Raw genomic sequence first — 21,994 nt, forward strand, 5'->3', positions numbered from 1 at the left:
AAGTAACTGAGTTACCATACAATATACTATACAATATACTAATTACAATATACTATATAGTGCAAAGCAGAAATGGGATGAGGTACAATTTAGGTACAATTTACAGTAAGGTGTACTGAGGTATGGGTTGTAGTGCAAATTCTTTGCCAATAAATATAAAGTGTGTTTAGGTGTTCTAAAGTGTGTGAAGTAGTGGTGTAGTGGTTAAACACTGTCGCCTCACAGCAAGAAGGTCCAGGGTTCGATTCCCGCTTGGGGACCAGGTTTCCATGATGCCAGGTATCTCCCAGGCCTTTCTGTGTGGAGTTTGCATGTTCTCCCCGTGCTCGCAAGGGTCGTCCCCCCCCCCCCCCCCCCCCCGATAAGATAAACCCAATGGAAAAACATGCACAACAACAAGATCGCTAACGCTGTGGCGTCCTTGACGAAGGCGGACAGGAGCACTTGGATTGGTCCCCTGGCACGGCTCACGTTGACGCCTGTCTGCTCCCGGCTGCCCTTGGGGGGGAAGGACAACGGGATGGGTTAATCGCAGAGACGCATACATGCATCGCATGTTGATTTTGTTGGATTGCAATATGAGTGTGATTTATGTGTGATTTATTTGTGTGTGTGTGTGTGTGTGTGTGTGTGTGTGTGTGTGTGTGTGCGTGTGTGTGTGTGTGTGTGTTTCAAGTTTCAAGTTTCTTTAATATTTGTCATACAGAAGTACAGAATACTTTTATACAAAATGCTTCTTACTGTTACGCTCCAGAGACTGTGCAAGACAAGATAAGTATGAAATAAAATAACATAGTAAAATTAGAAGTAAAAAAATGAGGTCACAGTGTTCAGTTTAGACATATGTACAATGTTCGATGCAGAATAGACGTAGTTACCATACAATATACAATACTGTGCAGTGTACTAATATACAATACTATATAGTGCAAGGCAGAAATGGGACGAGGTGCAATTTAGGTACAATTCACAGTAGGTGTACGAGTTGTAGTGCAAATCCTTTATCAATAAATATAAAGTGCAAAGTGTGTTTGTGTGATCTAAAGTGTGGAGAGTGGGTGCTGCAGTGTGTTGTTTGTTTGAGTGAGTGTGTGCGTGTGGGTGCTGTGTGCATTTGATGGTTGTTGCATAGTGTTTATTGTTCGTTTAGCAGCCTGATGGCCTGGGGATAGAAGCTTCTTATGTGTGTGTGTGTGTGTGTGTGTGTGTGTGTGTGTGTGTGTGTGTGTGTGTGTGTGTGTGTGTGTGTGTGTGTGTGTGTGTGTGTGTGTGTGTGTGTGTGTGTGTGTGTGTGTGTGTGTGTGTGTGTGTGTGTGTGTGTGTGTGTGTGTGTGTGTGTGTGTGTGTGTGTGTGTGTGCGTGCGTGCGTGCGTGCGTGCGTGCGTGCGTGCGTGCGTGCGTGCGTGCGTGCGTGGCGTGGCGTGCGTGGCGTGCGTGTGTGTGTGAAGCATTTGCATAGAAAAGTAATTTGTCATAACTTTAAATGGCCAGGTTCCATGACATAGTGATTGACTAGACTATATTAATTTCTCACAAGATATCTGAATAAAAAATTATCTTAGTCTTGTATTAGAATTAATCCATGTCTGAGATCAACCAACCAAAACGATGGCCTTCAGCAACCTGCTGCCTATGCAGAAGATGTGAATCATCTGTATACTCAGAGGTACTCCACCATGCTCACTCTGAGATCAATCAACCAAACCAGCATAAATGCATGATTCAGACACTAACTTGTGTTACTAAGGCCTTGCCATTCAAAGAAGACGACCAAACTTTGATAAGGCATTTCCATATCACTCAGTGGCTGTAGGGAAATGCATTTTAGACATAGGGTTCCCAAGCAATAAACTTGTCGTGATAGATTATGACAGCCTGGCAGAGCAGGGGTTTAAAATGAGATGTGAGGGAACTGTTTGTCTTCTCAGCACAGTGGAAGCGGATTCAGGACTATAGAATAGAATAGAATAGAAATCCTTTAATAAACCCGAGGGAAATTCTGCACTACAGATCGCTCACATTGAACAACAATAAACATTTAGGTCAATAGGACTAAAATAGGAATAAGAAAGAATATAATAATATTAAAAATAAGAATAAAATAGAATAAAGAATAAAATACGGTCTGGGATCTACATTCTGGTATGTATATGCATTCTAAAATCGTATTATACAACTAAATGACACAGGTGAGAAAGGTCTTAAATATATGTTTTAGAAGAACAGATTGGTAGACTGTAATTGTGTAATAATTGTGTGTAGAGTGATCGTATAGCTCACATTTCAATAAACTTAACTCGTTGAGGATTCTAAAATAAAACTCCTTGATTCTTTTTCTTTTTACTCTCTCTGCGTCGTCTCAAACCCAGACATGACCGTCTCCTACAGCCTCGAGGTGGCCGAGGCCAAGTTCGGTGGTTTCTCCAAGCTCCTCTTCAGGTGGAGGGGAAGCATCTACAGGTTGCTTTACAAGGAATTCCTCGTGTTTTGTGGGATGTATGCTTTTTTCAGTGTGTTTTACAGGTATGATTACTAGTTTGGTCATTTTGTTCAGCATAATCTAGATCAGTGTATCTCAAGCTTTCTTGTGTCAAGGACCCCCCGATTGACGGACCTCTGTCTCATATGACCTTGTCCCAGGGACACCCATTTAAGACAGTTCTTGTTATGATTTAGGTAATACTACCATATGTCTGTAGGTGTGGAGATAACGGAGGAGAGGGATAAATATCAGAATAGTCATTCTTACATTCTCCCACTGTGCTAACTTCTAGTGAAGAAAGAATGATTTCTAAATCTTTCTGGGGACCGCCTGGAAGCCCCTCGAGGACCCCTGGACCCCATCTTGAGAACCACTGCTCTACAGTTATCGGTTCTTTAGCTTTCAGTTGAGAAGTTTCACTGATACCATTTCCTTTGTAGGTTTCTCCTCACACCAAAGCAACAGGAGCTGTTTGAACGTTTAGCACTTTACTGTGATCAGTTTACCAACACCAACTTCATCCCAATTTCTTTTGTGCTGGGTAAGTCCAACCCAGTTACTTCTAATTTACCTCTTGTGGTTCTAGAGAGGTTCAATGAGTAGAGCATGAGACGAACACTGCCAGGGTTAGAGGTTCGATTCCTATACTGATATCACCCTCATGGTATCACTTCCAACAAAAGTGTCATAGTTTGATGGTCATGTTTTGAATCACATCTTAGAAGAGTAACTTGTGGTGTTCCACAGGGTTCCGTATTGGGACCCAAGTTATTTATACTTTACTTAAATGAAATGTTTACAGTATAGAATATTTTTAAAATTGTTACGTTTGCTGATGATACTCATTTACTTTGTTCAGGGGAGGCCAGAATGATTGAAAACAATAGAACGGGAATTGATCAAGTTAAAGAAATGGTTTGATAAGTAGTCTCTTAATGAAAACAAAACAAAATGTATGGTATGTGGTGGTGTTACCGACTGTGAAATTAAACTGAATTTAAATGGAACTGAAATTGAAAGAGTATATGAAACAAAATTCTTAGGTGTGATTATAGATCACAAACTCTGTTGGAAGCCACATACTGTATACAATATATCAAATTAGCCAAATCTGTTAGCATTCTGTACAAAACAAGGGAGCTGTTAAATCAGAAATGTTTGCATATATTGTATTTTTCACTTGTTGTGCCATACATGTCATAATTTGTGTTGAGGTCTGGGGGAATGTTTATAAAACAAATATAGATCCTATTATTAAACTACAGAAAATAGCTATTAGAATAATAAACAAAGCTATACCTTGAATCGACAAAAACATAAAACATTGGAAATAGTTTTCCTTCTAAGAGTAAAAGCCTACCAGTTTGTATTCAATGTCTTTTTCAACCAAGAGAAGGAAAGTATAATTTAAGAGGGTTATGTATTCTTAAAACATGTAAAAAGGTAATAACTAATGTAAAAGCTAGATGTGTTTAAATTTTGGGAGTTAAATTATGGAATAGCCTCAGTGACGGGTTGAAGTAGTGTACTTCTCAGGGGAGATTTAAAAAAGCCTTAAAGGATCAAATAATTCAGGAGTACAGTTTTGAGTAAAAACATCAAACATTTTTTTTTTTTCAAACAATTATATCTTGCAGCATATTTTAAGTTTTTCTTTCTTATATTAAAATATATTTCGTTTTTAAGAATTTGTAAGGGATAGGCAAAAATAAGCATGTGCTTCAGCCTATTCCTTTTTTTTGGGTCATTGATTTTGGATTTTGTGTGAGCTTGCCTTGAATATGTACATTTGTGATTTTATTTTATTTTTTCTTTTCCTTTTGTAAGTCCACACAGGTGTGTTTGATTTGTCTGTAAACAAGACCAAAAAATAAACTTCATTCATTCATGTCAGTTTTACCATTGTATAAATAATCCACCATGATACTACCACGGTAAAGGTTATGTATCACCATGGTACCACTTTTGTACTTCAATAATACAATGGTATAATCCAATTGAAACCATGGTACTGATGGTAAATATCATGGTATTTACCACAATGCTTTGGACACTATACTGTACCAGCATGGTAATGACCAGGACATTATGGAAATACCATGATACTTTTTGGAAATACCATGATACTTTTTGGAAATACCATGATACTTTTTGGAAATACCATGATACCTTTTGGAAATACCATGATACTTCTTGGAAATACCATGACACTTTTATAGTATCCTTTTTACATTATCTATGATACTTTAAATATATCTGTACATATCCCTTACCTTACTTACTACCATAGTGTCTTTATACCTGTATCACTGTACATATTAATTCTACAACTCTGTACATACATATGATTAGCGCTACACTCAGTAGTACTAATTTGTATATTTTGCACCCAGTTTAATAACCTGTACATTGTATATCACTGTTTACTGTTACATTTGCACTCTGGTTGGATGCCAAACCTCTTTTCGTTGTACTGTACTTGTGCTGTTGTTCTGCTTCCGTGATGGCAGGGTTCTACGTGACCTTGGCCTTCAACCGCTGGTGGGGTCAGTACACCAGCTTCCCCCTGCCCGACAACCTGATGATGGTGGTGTCCGGGAACGTCCACGGGAAGGACGAGGAGGGCCGTCTGCTGCGACGCACGCTCATGAGATACGCCAACCTGTCCTCGGTACTCATCCTGCGCTCCATCAGCACCAGAGTCCACAAGAGGTTCCCCACGATGGAGCACGTCGTGGAGTCTGGTAAGAGGCGGGCGAGTAGGGGGCATCAGCACGGTTCATGAATGGATTTGAATGGATTCTGGGGGAAATTATTGAGGCAAACATTTATAAATTTTCATATATGTAGGACTACTTTTTTTTTTTATCCACTTTTTCTCCCATTTTCTATATTTTCCTCCCATCCCAATTTCGTATCATCCAATTCAACCCTCCCCTGTCACGAACGCTGTTTCTTGCCTCCCACAAGCCGGCTGCAATGTGGACTAAGTCATACATAGCACAAGTCCCCTCCGGTACTTGAGGTAACAGCAGTCGCATCTTTTCACCTGCGCAGCTCGATCTCTCAGTGGCGAGGAGTAACGCGTGGGAGGCTTACGCTGCCCCTGACACTTCCTGATTCTACTGCGCAGGTGCACCAACCGACCTGTAGGAGTCGCTGTCCACAACGCCCGATCCCCACCCATCAGTTTCCCACCCCCTAATACGGCCAATGTGTATTAGTACGGACGACCAGCTAAACTGAAAGCAAATGTGGAGCGCTGGGCTCGAACTGACGAGCCCAGCGTCTCCAGCATTTCGTGGCGAGTGCCTTGCCCACTACGCCACGTAGCCGCCCATATGTAGGACTACTTTAAAGCAGATGTGTATTTCAGTATGTGGTGTAAAACTTTGGAATTCTCTACATAATGACTTAAAGAGTTGTGTTTGATTTAATGATTTAAAGTGTTTTCTTTTTTTTCTCATGTTATTGTAAGTATTGATTGTTAAATGTGTAATTGACAGACCATCTATTTCTATCGTGTATTTATTGTTTTGAATAAGGGGCAGGCTAAATAGGATTTTCTTCTCACTGCTCCTTTTCGCTCATGGAATGTACAAATTGAGAGGTGCTTTGATTATGAAATACTTTTTTCTTTTTCTTTTATGGAAATTTACATTACCATGAGCGGAACAAATAAAAGATTAATGAATTAATTAATTAATTGATATATCATATAAAATTGGGTAATATCTCAAAATCACAATCACAAACACTTTCTTCAAGAAGTACAATGAATGTATAGGAACTTGTCTTGGTGTCAGTGGCATATACAGTATAACGACTTACAAGTTAGACAGTATGACAGACACACGTGGTAAAAATACAACAGGAGACTTCACATACAGTACACAGAAACAACACTTCACATACAGGACAGAGAGACAACACTTCACATACAGTATACACTTAATATACAGTGCACAGAGACAACACTTCACATACAGTATACACTTAATATACAGTGCACAGAGACAACACTTCACATACAGGACAGAGAGACAACACTTCACATACAGTATACACTTAATATACAGTGCACAGAGACAACACTTCACATACAGGACAGAGAGACAACACTTCACATACAGTATACACTTAATATACAGTGCACAGAGACAACACTTCACATACAGTATACACTTAATATACAGTGCACAGAGACAACACTTCACATACAGTATACACTTAATATACAGTGCACAGAGACAACACTTCACATACAGTATACACTTAATATACAGTGCACAGAGACAACACTTCACATACAGTATACACTTAATATACAGTGCACAGAGACAACACTTCACATACAGTATACACTTAATATACAGTGCACAGAGACAACACTTCACATACAGTATACACTTAATATACAGTGCACAGAGACAACACTTCACATACAGTATACAGAGACAACACTTCACATACAGTATACAGAGACAACACTTCACATACAGTATACAGAGACAACACTTCACATACAGTATACAGAGACAACACTTCACATACAGTACACAGAGACAACACTTCACATACAGTATACAGAGACAACACTTAATATACAGTATACAGAGACAACACTTCACATACAGTATACAGAGACAACACTTCACATACATTTACATTTACATTTGTTATGGTTTGTAACCGACCCCAATCGCACAACACAAGACAGGTATGATGGTTTGCCAAGAAACAGATATTTATTGAGAACAGGGAAAAAGGGCACTGTCCCTTTAAGGGAGAAAACACAAAACACTGGAATAACACAAGAGGGGAAGGTAAAGTGCCTTTAAGAGGCGGACAGGAAAAGGGAACACTAAGGGAAGGTTAATGAACGCTAGGGGAAACATTAAAGGAACGCTAGGGGACAGGAGAACTGGGGACTAGGAGAACTAGGGACAAGGAACTAGGTGGAACTAGAAGGGGAGGACTTGGGACCAGGAACTAGGTGGAACTAGAAAGGGGAGGACTAGGGACAGAGGGGACTGAGGCCCGCGGAGGCGGGCTGGGGACAGGGAGGACTGGGAGGACTGGTGGGAAAACATCTGGGCCGCTCTGCAGAACAGAGGAGAGGGTTAATATTCAAAGGGAACAAACAGAGCAGATGCAGAACAGTCCAAATAAACAAAGTAACAAAGTAATAATATCTTCGTGTGACAAACACACAGGGGGAGATGTAATGTCCAAAAGTACTATCTAAGTGAGAACAAAAAAGGAGGCATTACGCTGGGTGAGTGACATCACAATCAAAACTCACCCAAGCGTATGCGGAATGGTACAGGAACGCAGCGGGACGGGGGCAAGAGGCATTACGCTGGGTGAGTGACATCACAATCAAAACTCACCCAGGCGTATGCGTAATGGTACAGGGACAGCAGCGGGACGGGGGCAAGAGGCATTACGCTGGGTGAGTGACATCACAATCAAAACTCACCCAGGCGTATGCGTAATGGTACAGGGACAGCAGCGGGACGGGGGCAAGAGGCATTACGCTGGGTGAGTGACATCACAATCAAAACTCACCCAGGCGTATGCGTAATGGTACAGGGACAGCAGCGGGATGGGGGCAAGAGGCATTACGCTGGGTGAGTGACATCACAATCAAAACTCACCCAGGCGTATGCGTAATGGTGCAGGAACAGCAGCGGGACGGGGGCAAGAGGCATTACGCTGGGTGAGTGACATCACAATCAAAACTCACCCAGGCGTATGCGTAATGGTGCAGGAACAGCAGCGGGACGGGGGCAAGAGGCATTACGCTGGGTGAGTGACATCACAATCAAAACTCACCCAGGCGTATGCGTAATGGTACAGGAAACGCAGCGGGACGGGGGCAAGAGGCATTACGCTGGGTGAGTGACATCACAATCAAACTCACCCAGGCGTATGCGTAATGGTGCAGGAACAGCAGCGGCGGCGAGGGTGTCGCCACCGGGTAGCTGGCTGTCCGAGCCGAGGAACAGAGTGCTGGAACAGCGGCGGTGGCGAGGGTGTCGTCAACCGGGTAGCCGCTGTCGGAGCCGAGGAACAGAGTGCTGGAACAGCGGCGGTGGCGAGGGTGTCGTCCACCGGGTAGCCGCTGTCGGAGCCGAGGAACAGGGTGCTGGAACAGCGGCGGTGGCGAGGGTGTCGTCCACCGGGTAGCCGCTGTCGGAACCGAGGAACAGAGTGGCGCGCCACACCTTGGTGTGCACGTCGGAACCGAGAGACGCCTCGGGGTGCGTCTGCGAGGAGGAGTGTGCCAAGCACGAGGATCCTTGGAAGATGCGCGTTGCGCGCTGGAGACTGGAGAGCGTGCCAAGCCCTTGAAGATGCGCGTTGCGCGCTGGTGACTGGAGAGCGTGCCAAGCACGAGGATCCTTGGAAGATGCGCGTTGCGCGCTGGAGACTGGAGAGCGTGCCAAGCCCTTGAAGATGCGCGTTGCGCGCTGGTGACTGGAGAGCGTGCCAAGCCCTTGCAGATGCGCGTTGCGCGCTGGTGACTGGAGAGCGTGCCAAGCCCGAAGGTCTAGGAGATGCGCGTCTGCGCGCTGGTCGGGAGAGCGTGCCAAGCTCGAAGGTCTAGGAGATGCGCGTCTGCGCGCTGGTCGGGAGAGCGTGCCAAGCTCGAAGGTCTAGGAGATGCGCGTCTGCGCGCTGGTCGGGAGAGCGTGCCAAGCTCGAAGGTCTAGGAGATGCGCGTCTGCGCGCTGGTCGGGAGAGCGTGCCAAGCTCGAAGGTCTAGGAGATGCGCGTCTGCGCGCTGGTCGGGAGAGCGTGCCAAGCTCGAAGGTCTAGGAGATGCGTCAGGACGAACAGCTGCGCGGGGGTCTGCAGTGGAACGCTGGGGTGCCTCCCGTGGAAGTACAGGGAGCGCAGACCAGTCTCCCCCACAGGCAACGGCGACAGCTGGCGAAGGCTGGAGCAAAACATCTCGACGCCGGAGAATGGAACAGCATAGGCAGACAGAGGATCTCCCGAAAGAGTCTAGATGTTTAGAGAATATGACTCGGCAAGTATACAACACGACCCCACGCCGAAACGAGGGGAAGCGCCCTGGTATTTAAAGCCCACAGGGGAACTAATTAGCCTGCCACCACAGGTGCGAGAGGTAATTGATAATCGAACAGGTGTGGCCACTGAGAGTAAAGAACGAGAGGGTGGGGGCTAGAGAGAGTGAGTAGGGAATTCCTAACAGTAGGCTTAAAGAAGACAGAGAAAGTTGGTGAGCAGCGGGCAAAACCTCACAACATTTAGTCATTTAGCTGACGCTTTTATCCAAAGCGACTTACAAGTTCTGTGCGACAAGACAGCAAGAAGGGTATAACTCTATCAGCTGAGTAACAATGTTCATCAAAGTGTTGCGTGTTACAGTGTAGGTTAGTTTATTAGGACAAGTGCATGACATTAAGGTTAGTCGGGGTTCGATTTTTTTTTTTTTTTTTTTTTTTCATTTCAGATAATGGTTGAAGAAGTGAGTCTTTAGTCGACGGCGAAAGATTGGACGGGATTCGGCTGTCCTAACTGGGATGGGTAGTTCATTCCACCATTGTGGGGCAAGGACTGAGAATAGGCGGCTTCTCTTTGATGACCCTCCGGGAGCTTGGATAGGAGTAGATCTGAGGCGGCCAGAAGATGCAGAGCGTAGGGGTCTTGAGGGTGTGTAGTTAGAGACCATTGACCGGAGGTAGGCGGGAGCGGTTCCCTTTGCCGCACGGTATGCTAGGTCGAGGGCCTTGAAGCGGATACGTGCAGCAATGGGGAGCCAGTGCAGGTCCCTAAGAAGTGGTGTGACATGGGCCGACTTCGGTAGGTTTGAGATCAGGCGGGCCGCTGCATTTTGAATGAGTTGAAGAGGCTTGGTGGCAGTGGCCGGGAGGCCAGCTAGCAGTGCGTTGCAGTAGTCGAGGCGGGAGATGACTGTTGATTGGACGAGGAGTTGGTATACATACAGTATACAGAGACAACACTTCACATACAGTACACCGGGACAACATGACAATAACTGACAGTGGACTTTACACATCACTCTCCACATCAGTACATGTAACATGTAACACTTCATCACATCTCTCTGTATGTTTCTCTGCTCAGGATTTATGACGTCACATGAGCAGAAGATGCTGGATGTGCTGCACTGTGACTACAACAAGTACTGGATGCCTCTGACCTGGTTCTCAAACCTGGCATCCAGAGCGAGAGAGGAGGGCCGGGTGAGAGACGACGTGGCTCTGAGACTGCTGATGGATGTGAGTGTCTTATCTACTGCTGATGGATGTGAGTGTTCTATATGCTGATGGATGTGAGTGTCTTATCTACTGCTGATGGATGTGAGTGTTCTATATGCTGATGGATGTCAGTGTCTTATCTACACTGCCCTGCAGGAGCTAACCGCAGCAACTATACTGCCCTGCAGGAGGTAACCGCAGTAACTATACTGCCCTGCAGGAGCTAACCGCAGTAACTATACTGCCCTGCAGGAGCTAACCGCAGTAACTATACTGCCCTGCAGGAGCTAACCGCAGTAACTATACTGCCCTGCAGGAGCTAACCGCAGTAACTATACTGCCCTGCAGGAGCTAACCGCAGTAACTATACTGCCCTGCAGGAGCTAAGCGGCGTAACTATACTGCCCTGCAGGAGCTAACCGCAGTAACTATACTGCCCTGCAGGAGCTAACCGCAGTAACTATACTGCCCTGCAGGAGCTAACCGCAGTAACTATACTGCCCTGCAGGAGTTAACCGCAGTAACTATACTGCCCTGCAGGAGCTAACCGCAGTAACTATACTGCCCTGCAGGAGCTAACCGCAGTAACTATACTGCCCTGCAGGAGCTAACCGCAGTAACTGTACTGCCCTGCAGGAGCTAACCGCAGTAACTATACTGCCCTGCAGGAGCTAACCGCAGTAACTATACTGCCCTGCAGGAGCTAACCGCAGTAACTATACTGCCCTGCAGGAGCTAACCGCAGTAACTATACTGCCCTGCAGGAGCTAACCGCAGTAACTATACTGCCCTGCAGGAGCTAACCGCAGTAACTATACTGCCCTGCAGGAGCTAACCGCAGTAACTATACTGCCCTGCAGAAGCTAACCGCAGTAACTATACTGCCCTGCAGGAGCTAATCGCAGTAAGTATACTGCCCTGCAGGAGCTAACCGCAGTAACTATACTGCCCTGCAGGAGCTAACCACAGCAACTATAGTGCCCTGCAGGAGCTAACTGCAGCAACTATAGTGCCCTGCAGAAGCTAACCGCAGCAACTACGCAAACAGTGAAACTGCGATAAATGGCTTTAAAGTTCTTCCAGTGATTATTTATACCCTTTTTCTCTAAAACTGAGCAAGATTGAACTCTGAAACTTTGCAACAAGATAAAACAGATATTGAGAAGTTCAATTTCACTTATAACTCAATTATGAAAAATATGAGTAGTTACTGCGGTTAGCTTCTGCAGGGCAGTATAGCATGAATAGAAATCTTCAGATATTTTCAATAATAAAATGTATTATCTTTATTATTTCAATGTATTATTCAGATACATTTACTATTTATTATTTAATAATGTCCATAGATTCCTGATCTGCCATAATGCCATGCTGACATTGCTGACATCTATACTATAACGGTACAAATCAAATGTTTCTTTGCAGGAGCTGAATAAGTACAGAGCAAAGTGCAGCCTGCTGTTTCACTACGACTGGATCAGCATCCCACTGGTCTACACCCAGGTATGTTTGCTCTGATGGGCTTCTAAAAGATAAGACCCGCTCATCACCCAAAAATCCCTGGACTCTGTTAATCACTAATGATAGATACGACACTCATCACTGTGTCCTTTAAAATAACGTTAGTTGGCCCTCTCTGACAGAAAGGCACAACAAACACTTTTAAGGCCCTTATTGGTAAGCTACCTCCTCCTTATACTACATCATTATTGGAATGGAATTCTGGAACCTGTGGGACCCTTTCTAGGGACGGGCTGGTCCAACAGGGTGAATCTGCATTTTGTTATGACGCCCCTCTAGCTCATGGAATGAACTCCAACAGTCCTTAAAGCTTGAGATTCTCCCCTCTGTTGCAGAGTTTAAAACCTTGATCTCCAACCTTTGTCAGTCAAGTTGTACATGTTTTAATTGATTTGTTATCCTTGCCTTTTGCCTCGTCTTGTTGTCTTTTTGCTTATTTTTGCATGTACACTCGACGTGACTGTAAATGAGGGAAACCTTAGTTGCCTTTCTAGTTTAAACAAAGGTTTGAAATTAAATTAAATCATCGACTGATTGATGCCTGTCCATCATATTTGTGGGTGAGGATTCTATAGTGAAGAAGCGAATCTCTTCATCTCTCATGAAACAATGGCTGACCGCTGTGACATCTCTCATGAAACAATAGCTGACCGCTGTGACTTCTCTCATGAAACAATGGCTGACCGCTGTGACTTCTCTCATGAAACAATGGCTGACCGCTGTGACATCTCTCATGAAACAATAGCTGACCAGTGTGACTTCTCTCATGAAACAATGGCTGACCAGTGTGACTTCTCTCATGAAACAATGGCTGACCAGTGTGACTTCTCTCATGAAACAATGGCTGACCGCTGTGACTTCTCTCATGAAACAATGGCTGACCGCTGTGACATCTCTCATGAAACAATGGCTGACCGCTGTGACTTCTCTCATGAAACAATGGCTGACCGCTGTGACATCTCTCATGAAACAATGGCTGACCGCTGTGACTTCTCTCATGCAGGTGGTCACTCTAGCAGTCTACTCCTTCTTTGGCTTCTGTCTGATTGGCCGACAGTTCCTGAACCCTGAGAAGAACTACACGGGTCACCAGCTGGACCTGTACATCCCTGTCTTCACCCTGCTGCAGTTCTTCTTCTATGCCGGCTGGCTGAAGGTGGGATTGATTGATTGATTGATTGATTGATTGATTGATTGATTGATTGATTGATTGAAAACTTTATTAACAGATTGCAGAATGGGTACAATACAGTACAGCTCAATACACACAATTGTTAAGGGGATGCAGACCAGAGAAAGACTTTTGTCTTGTTTACATCAGGGTCCCCCATTTTCAATTCATCAGGACATATATGACATACATGACATACAGATAGACAGTATACTGCTACATCTATACATTTATGACATACCAGATTTGCAAATACAGTACTGTTTGTGGTACAAAAAGAGTCCAGAAAAGGGAGTATATACATTTGACGTAAAAACTGTGCATAGGAGGAGGTTGTTGGGTGGGGTTGTGTGTGGGGGGGGGGGGGGGGGGGGGGGGGGGGGGGGGGTTGGGTAGGGAGGGGTTGGGGGGGGGAAACACTGTACAACTGTACAAGCAAAACTGTACATTGGGATATTGACAACCATACTAGGTCATTTACATTGGAGGAGGTTGGGGGGGGGGGGGGGGACACTGTACAAACAAGCGGATTTCTCGCTTTATGCAGACAATGAAAACCCCTGTTATGAAAAAGAGAGACCTAAATCGAATAAGTATGTTTTTCCTCTAGGTAGGAGAACTGATCATCAATCCATTTGGAGAGGACGACGATGACTTTGAGAGCAATCAACTGATTGACAGAAATATTCAGGTGTGTCCGAAAGGTTTATTTCCCATATACTACCTGAGTCGACCGGTTTTGTATGTTTCATAGTGCGTCTGTCACGTGAATTCCATTCCTCTGCTAATAGGTGTCGATGTTGGCCGTGGATGACATGCACCAGAATCTCCCCCCGGCAGAGAAGGACAAACACTGGGCGGAGGGATGTTTCTCGGTCCCCTACACCCTGTCAACGGTTGCGGAGACCATCAAGCCGGCCTTCATGGGCTCCACCTACGACATGAGGTCCAATGATTTTATTATAATTTTTAACAATTCATGTAGTCATTCATACTCTGCCACTACATGCATCACCAGTGTTTCCCCTGTAGTTCTTCTTCTGTGGTGGGCCAACACAGTGTAGGGTTGTTACCCACCACAACAATAACAATTAAAACCATTATATTTCCCTAATGTATTTTCTTTGTAATAAGCAGCCAAAGTATCTGTCCTGCACGGAAAGGGGGCAGCTATGATAAATAAATAAATAATAAAAAAATAAAAAAAAATAAAAAAAAATAAGAAGAACTAACGGCTGCAGAACTCGAGAACGACTAGGAATATCTGACCACTGAGTGTGTCTGACTCTTAACCACCAAAACCTGCACGGACTACAACGTATGACGCATATCATGCCAGTTAGGGTACCTTGTGTATACTGCACCTTGTGTATTTACTTTTACTCTTACTCATAGTATATATTCAGATTCAAATTTTTCATTGGCTATATTTATTGAGAGTAACATATAATATAATTGATAGGGTGTACAGACCCTCATCTGGACCTTTGTTTACACTGTTTATTAAAAAAGAAAAAGAAAAAAAAGTATACATGTATATGGTAAATGGTAAATGGCTGCTTTTTTTATATAGCGCTTTTATCCAAAGCGCTATATACAATTTACAATTTGTTACTCACATTTGACCCATTCACTCACACATTCACACACCGACGGCGGAGGCAACCATGCAAGGTGCCAACCTGCTCATCGGGAGCAATTAGGGGTTAAGTGTCTTGCTCAAGGACACATCGACACGCTGCCCGGGAGGAGCGGGAATCGAACCGGGAACCTCCGGATTGCCAGACGACTGCTCTATACCTCCCGAGCCACTGTCGCCCCATATATTCATTTGTATATATATTCAGAGTTTATTATATGGTTTACACAGTTTATTTTTCTCAGATTTTATATTCAGATCAAATGTTGTGCCTATATTTATGTCTTTCTACTATTACCCTGCCCATACCTGTAGCCTACCTCCCGTCCCCCCTCCCCCATGCTGCTATGATGGCCGAATTTCCCCAAGGGGATCAATAAAGGAATATCTTATCTTAGAGATATATATATATCTTCAAATCCCATGTCTGGCTGAAGAAGGGTCTGTTGACCGAAAACGGTGGTTTAAACTATTCTTACAATAAAGTGAAGAAGCATGAAGACCAGTGTGCTCGAGTATTCCTTTCAATTCAAGATTAATTTCCTATACTCTGAGAATCCGGAGAAAATGAAGGCGTGCGAACTTTGGGAATGAGTTGTGCTGCACTTCTAAAATGTCTTTCTTTGCTCTCCCCGTACGCAGGATGAGCGCCGAAGACCTGGAGATCCACCAGCCTGCAAGCCCAGCTTTACACAGGCAGTACATACCTCTTAGAGGCTCCCTGGACGACGGCCTGCAGAGGACCAAGGGGATCTTCTATAGGGGGAGCCTCCCCTCTCTGCTGGAATGCTCTCCACTACCCAATGAGGATGGACGGGTCGATGCCGGTGGAAATGATGTCCATGTCCTTTCTCTCGCGGGAGACGTAGTTGCCTCCAATCATAAAGAACAAGAGAGAGCTACGGTTATAGCGGTGGAAAATATCTGATTAAAATGAGCTGACATGTTGTTATACAGCATCTTCTAACGCGTTAAAAACTGGTTTGTCACTAAGCTCCACTGCAGGTGGATCAGTGACGGGTAACTTTAGGAGGAATTTCTGTTTGACAAGTATATGGACTTAATTAGCTATAAAATACATTAATATAGATCTCTGACCAGAGAAGAGGAGAAACCCTTGAGCTGGTTTTCCAATGTCCAAGGCACTCTAATAATATGGACTTACTTATTTTGTTCAGCTGATTAATATCAGAGAACTATAGGCCACATTATAAAAAATTGAAAATAAATTAGAATAATATGTCTATTCCAGCCTATAGGAACAGTAGTACTGTAGCCACATACCAGATGCAACTAAATCAAAAAGGTATTCATTCTATTCAGCACAACTACCTCATGGTACACTGGACTAATGCACTAAGTGACATTCACTCTACTTCTCTTTTGTCCATTTGGTGGTTGTGTCAGTGTATCCTGTGTGTCTGTTGTACTGGGAACCTCTCCAAGTTGTATTTCATGTAAATGAATTGTGTTAGTATATGGAATATCTAGGCTCTGGACAATGCGTTGCGTACAATGTTGGACTTGATCTGCGTTGAACTGAATTAATTAGACGACTCTGATATGTTTGGTAAATGTGTAGAATGTGTTCAGTCAGATATGTTCAGTACAGGTTTTAGGAGTTTAAATCTTTTCACATTCTTTATGTATTTGTTTTCTTGATCCATTGTATTCTTTGTAAGACTGAGAATTGTTCTTATGTTTAATCATGGTAGTGTATAGATATGCCCTAAACAGGTGTAATAACTATATAATTGTTACAGTATAATCATTTTAGAAATCTCTATTCCCTCTAAATACAGCAGCCTAAAGGCTTTCAATATAAACTCAGACATGGCTGGACCTGGTTTTTGTACTTTAACCTAAGTGCATTTTTTTTTATGTTTACATTCCCCTGACCCATGAGCAGATAAGCCTTACTGAAATCATAATGCTCTCCCAAAGAACAATCTAGAGACAGTGGCGTTCTTTTTTATCAGATGAAGGCACCAAGGAATCTGCATGACTGGTCTCACTTCAAGGACAATTTGATGCTCTAGTAGTTTGTGGACAGGAAGGACGTGAAGACACAGAGTAGCCTACTGAGTTGAGCTCAGTCTGGAAAGACAGAGAGCATGGAGATATGAACCCCTGTCAAATCTAAGCATGAACATAATGAATCATTTCATTTCATTTCAAACCTTTATTTATACTCGTGAAAGCACTGAGGTTTCCCTCATTTACAGTGATGACGAGTTAACAAAGGACACAAATATCATAACAGTTATTAATTACAATGAATTACAATTACTACAATGATGGATTAAAAACAATTACACGATTCAGTACATAGGTCAAGTGCAATGCCTTTAAACTCCATGAATGACGGGAATGCTCCGCGCTTTAGAGTCTGTTGTAGGGTATTCCATGTGTATGGAGCATCGTAGGAGAAGGCAGACTTTCCAAGCTCAGACCGAACTCGAGGCACCCTAAGCACAAGCCGATCATTCGAACGAGTTTGGTAGGTGACAGCACACTGAATCATGGTGATAGAAGAGAGTTATGAGAATGATAATATTTAGAATATCTCCTACATCATTAAAGGTTCTGTAAATGGTATTTTCTTTGTTAAAATAAGTGGTCTACATGTTAAAATAATAGCTCTACATTTTGACAGCCATCGCTGATATAGAGTGTTTGGTCAGTAACATGGGTCTCTCAGTCCCTCCACTATGCAGTAAACAGAAAATACATGTTCTGGTAGCGTGTTGCTTTTTAACAGCGGAGCAGTGCAAGAATGTGACAATTTGACCATGTGACCGCGGCAACGCGGGAGAGCGGCAGTGCGGAAATAGGCTGTCTCTAAGACAAACTCTAACCTTAACCAGCTCCTTAACAGCGCCTAAACTTAACCGTTCTAACCTTAACCAACTCCGAAACAATGCCTAACCTTAACCTTAACCTTAACCATGCCTAACCTTAACCATAGAAAGAATATTGCCATTCTCTAAGACAAACTCTAACCTTAACCAGCTCCTTAACAGCGCCTAAACGTAACCGTTCTAACCTTAACCAACTCCGAAACAATGCCTAACCTTAACCTTAACCTTAACCATGCCTAACTTTAACCGGCGAAAGAATACATGTTTAAAAAAAAATCATGTTAAAAAAAAAAAATTATGGGATTCGAACCTGTCAACAACGAACCGCAGGACCGCAGGACCGCTGCGCTGCCAGGTGAGCTGAGCGCCGAATGAAAATCATGGCGGATTAGGGCGGTTACATAATTCCACAAGCTCTGCCGCTCCGCTCCGCTCTGCGGTTGCCGCGCCTGCCGCGGGGCCTGTCGCAGCCAATCAGGGAAAACACGGAAGCAACGGCAGCACTGCTCCGCTGTTATTAAGCAATAGGCGTTCTGGTATCCCGTTCGCTTATTGCTTAATAACAGCGGAGCAGTGCTGCCGTTGCTTCCGTGTTTTCCCTGATTGGCTGCGACACGCCCCGCGGCAGGCGCGGCAACCGCAGAGCGGAGCGGCAGAGCTTGCGGCATTATGTAACCGCCCTAATCCGCCATGATTTTCATTTGGCGCTCAGCTCACCTGGCAACGCAGCGGTCCTGCGGTCCTGCGGTCCGTTGTTGACAAGTTCGAATCCCATAAAAAAAAATTTTTAACGTGATTTTTTTTTTAACGTGTATTCTTTCGCCGGTTAAGGTTAGGCATGGTTAAGGTTAAGGTTAAGGTTAGGCATTGTTTCGGAGTTGGTTAAGGTTAGAACGGTTAAGTTTAGGCGCTGTTAAGGAGCTGGTTAAGGTTAGAGTTTGTCTTAGAGAATGGCAATATTCTTTCTATGGTTAAGGTTAAGGTTAGGCATGGTTAAGGTTAAGGTTAAGGTTAGGCATTGTTTCGGAGTTGGTTAAGGTTAGAACGGTTAAGTTTAGGCGCTGTTAAGGAGCTTAGAGAATGGCAATAGACAGCCTATTTCCGCACTGCCGCTCTCCCGCGTTGCCGCGGTCACATGGTCAAATTGTCACATTCTTGCACTGCTCCGCTGTTAAAAAGTAACACGCATCCCGTTCTCACTTTATCCAATCAAGAGAGATAACAAATATATGATTGAAACAAGTAAAATGACCTGCCAGCAAATTTGGTTTGGCAAGATTTCTTGAAATAAGTAAAAATATGTAGGGTTCTCTCTCCTGATTGGATAAAGTGGGAAGGGATACCAGAAAATGTATTTCCTGTTTACTGCAGAGCAGGAGGGACTGGGGGGCGTGTACATAGATATATATAGATATCTATTCTCCACTTGCACAAATTGAAAGTAGGCACTTCCGGCTGACTTCCGGTTGCCAATAGTACTTCCTGTCCCATCCAAATACATTGGTTTTAGCTACTTTTCTCCCCTTATTTAAACAACTTTGTCGGCACAGAGAGGCAATGAAACGTTTGTATTATTATAGTATAGAATGTATTTAATAAGCAAACGTTTGTCAGCAGGGTTTTTGGGCTGTATTTCATGTAAAAACGTTTACTGTTAGTTTCCTTGCTCAGCCAGCATTAGCCTTCATTAGCTAACAGAAGCTAGTGGTTAAACAGGCCGGATTAGCTTTGAGCTAACTATCTTTCCCGACCCATGTATTCATTCCATTCTAAACATAACGTTAGTTTACAAAACATGACCTGTCTATATAACGTTGAGGAACAAATTATAAGTGTGTGGGTGTGTGTTTTGGTGAACATTGGACTGCAAACAGAAAATGCATCACAGTTAGACAGTAGCTACTGTTAGCTGCCGTTCCGGATTAGCTTTGAGCTAACTATCTTTCCCGACCCATGTATTCATTCCATTCTAAACATAACGTCAGTTTACAAAACATGACCTGTCTATATAACGTTGAGGAACAAATTATAAGTGTGTGGGTGTGTGTTTTGGTGAACATTGGACTGCAAACAGAAAATGCATCACAGTTAGACAGTAGCTACTGTTAGCTGCCGTTCCGGATTAGCTTTGAGCTAACTATCTTTCCCGACCCATGTATTCATTCCATTCTAAACATAACGTCAGTTTACAAAACATGACCTGTCTATATAACGTTGAGGAACAAATTATAAGTGTGTGGGTGTGTGTTTTGGTGAACATTGGACTGCAAACAGAAAATGCATCACAGTTAGACAGTAGCTACTGTTAGCTGCCGTTCCGGATTAGCTTTGAGCTAACTATCTTTCCCGACCCATGTATTCATTCCATTCTAAACATAACGTCAGTTTACAAAACATGACCTGTCTATATAACGTTGAGGAACGTTATCTCCCGGGACGAGTAGCCACGTTAGTTAGCCAGCAACCAGTCAAGCTAACGTTAGCTGGCTCCAGCAGCTTGTCGATGTCGTCGGGAGCATTTAGCCTGCTGGCTACCTAGCTCCACTTCAACCAGCATCGGGATTCGGGAGCTCCAGCAGCTTGTCGATGTGCTAATAGCCTCAGCAACCTAACGTTAGCTGGACTGGTTGCTGGCTAATTAACGTGGCTACTCGTCCCGGGAGATAACGGCGCTGCCTGGCTGGTTGTTGGCTAACTAACGTGGCTACTCGTCCCGGGAGATAACGTTCCTCAACGTTATATAGACAGGTCATGTTTTGTAAACTGACGTTATGTTTAGAATGGAATGAATACATGGGTCGGGAAAGATAGTTAGCTCAAAGCTAATTTGGAACGGCAGCTAACAGTAGCTACTGTCTAACTGTGATGCATTTTCTGTTTGCAGTCCAATGTTCACCAAAACACACACCCACACACTTATAATTTGTTCCTCAACGTTATATAGACAGGTCATGTTTTGTAAACTAACGTTATGTTTAGAATGGAATGAATACATGGGTCGGGAAAGATAGTTAGCTCAAAGCTAATCCGGCCTGTTTAACCACTAGCTTCTGTTAGCTAATGAAGGCTAATGCTGGCTGAGCAAGGAAACTAACAGTAAACGTTTTTACATGAAATACAGCCCAAAAACCCTGCTGACAAACGTTTGCTTATTAAATACATTCTATACTATAATAATACAAACGTTTCATTGCCTCTCTGTGCCGACAAAGTTGTTTAAATAAGGGGAGAAAAGTAGCTAAAACCAATGTATTTGGATGGGACAGGAAGTACTATTGGCAACCGGAAGTCAGCCGGAAGTGCCTACTTTCAATTTGTGCAAGTGGAGAATGGGCGTGTATCCTTTCCGCAACGAAATTCGGTTTCCGGGTTCCTCTGATTGGCCGCGACCCCCACGTGACCCGCCCCCCTATCCACCGTTCTGCCGCTGCCGCGCGCGGCAGAGCGAGCGGCCGCGGACTCGCTCGCTTCCTCAATTTATACGCATGGAAGTATTGACTGAATGAATGAATGAATGAAAACTTTATTTAACAGATTGCAGAATGGGTACAATACAGTACGGCTCAATACACACAATTGTTAAGGGGATGCAGACCTGAGAAAGTACAGTGTACAGTTTTGCTTGTTTATACAGTGTGCCCCCCCCCCCCCAACCACCTCCAATGTAAATTACCCAGTATGGTTGTCAATATCCCAACGTACCCAACCCCCCCCACCCAACCTCCTCCAATGTACAGTTTCTACGTCAAATGTATATACTCCCTTTTCTTGACTCCTTCTGTATCACAAACAGTACTGTATTTGCAAATCTGGTATGTCATAAATGTATAGATGTAGCAGTACTGACTATCTGTATGTCATGTATGTCATATGTCCTGATGAATTGAAAATGGGGGACCCTGATGTAAACAAGACGAAAGTCTTTCTCTGGTCTGCATCCCCTTAACAATTGTGTGTATTGAGCTGTACTGTATTGTACCCATTCTGCAATCTGTTAATAAAGTTTTCAATCAATCAATCAAACATCAGGGTCCCCCATTTTCAATTCATATAGAACGACTACGC

At 43.7% G+C, this 21,994-nt stretch overlaps 1 protein-coding gene across 1 annotated transcript; it reads left to right on the forward strand.

The window, feature by feature from the left end:
- Positions 1-2,371: 2,371 nt before the first annotated feature.
- On the forward strand, positions 2,372-15,996 carry best4 (bestrophin 4; the record flags this gene model as incomplete). Its single annotated transcript, XM_084327607.1, has 9 exons — positions 2,372-2,523; positions 2,923-3,023; positions 4,993-5,226; positions 10,604-10,758; positions 12,163-12,240; positions 13,262-13,414; positions 14,040-14,120; positions 14,221-14,375; positions 15,711-15,996. 9 exons carry the CDS (start codon positions 2,372-2,374, stop codon positions 15,994-15,996), a joined length of 1,395 nt encoding a protein of 464 aa, XP_084183733.1.
- Positions 15,997-21,994: the final 5,998 nt, after the last annotated feature.

The sequence above is a fragment of the Notolepis coatsorum genome (assembly GCF_963971535.1).
Source record: "Notolepis coatsorum genome assembly, chromosome: 13".
NCBI classification, from domain to species: Eukaryota; Metazoa; Chordata; class Actinopteri; order Aulopiformes; family Paralepididae; genus Notolepis; species Notolepis coatsorum.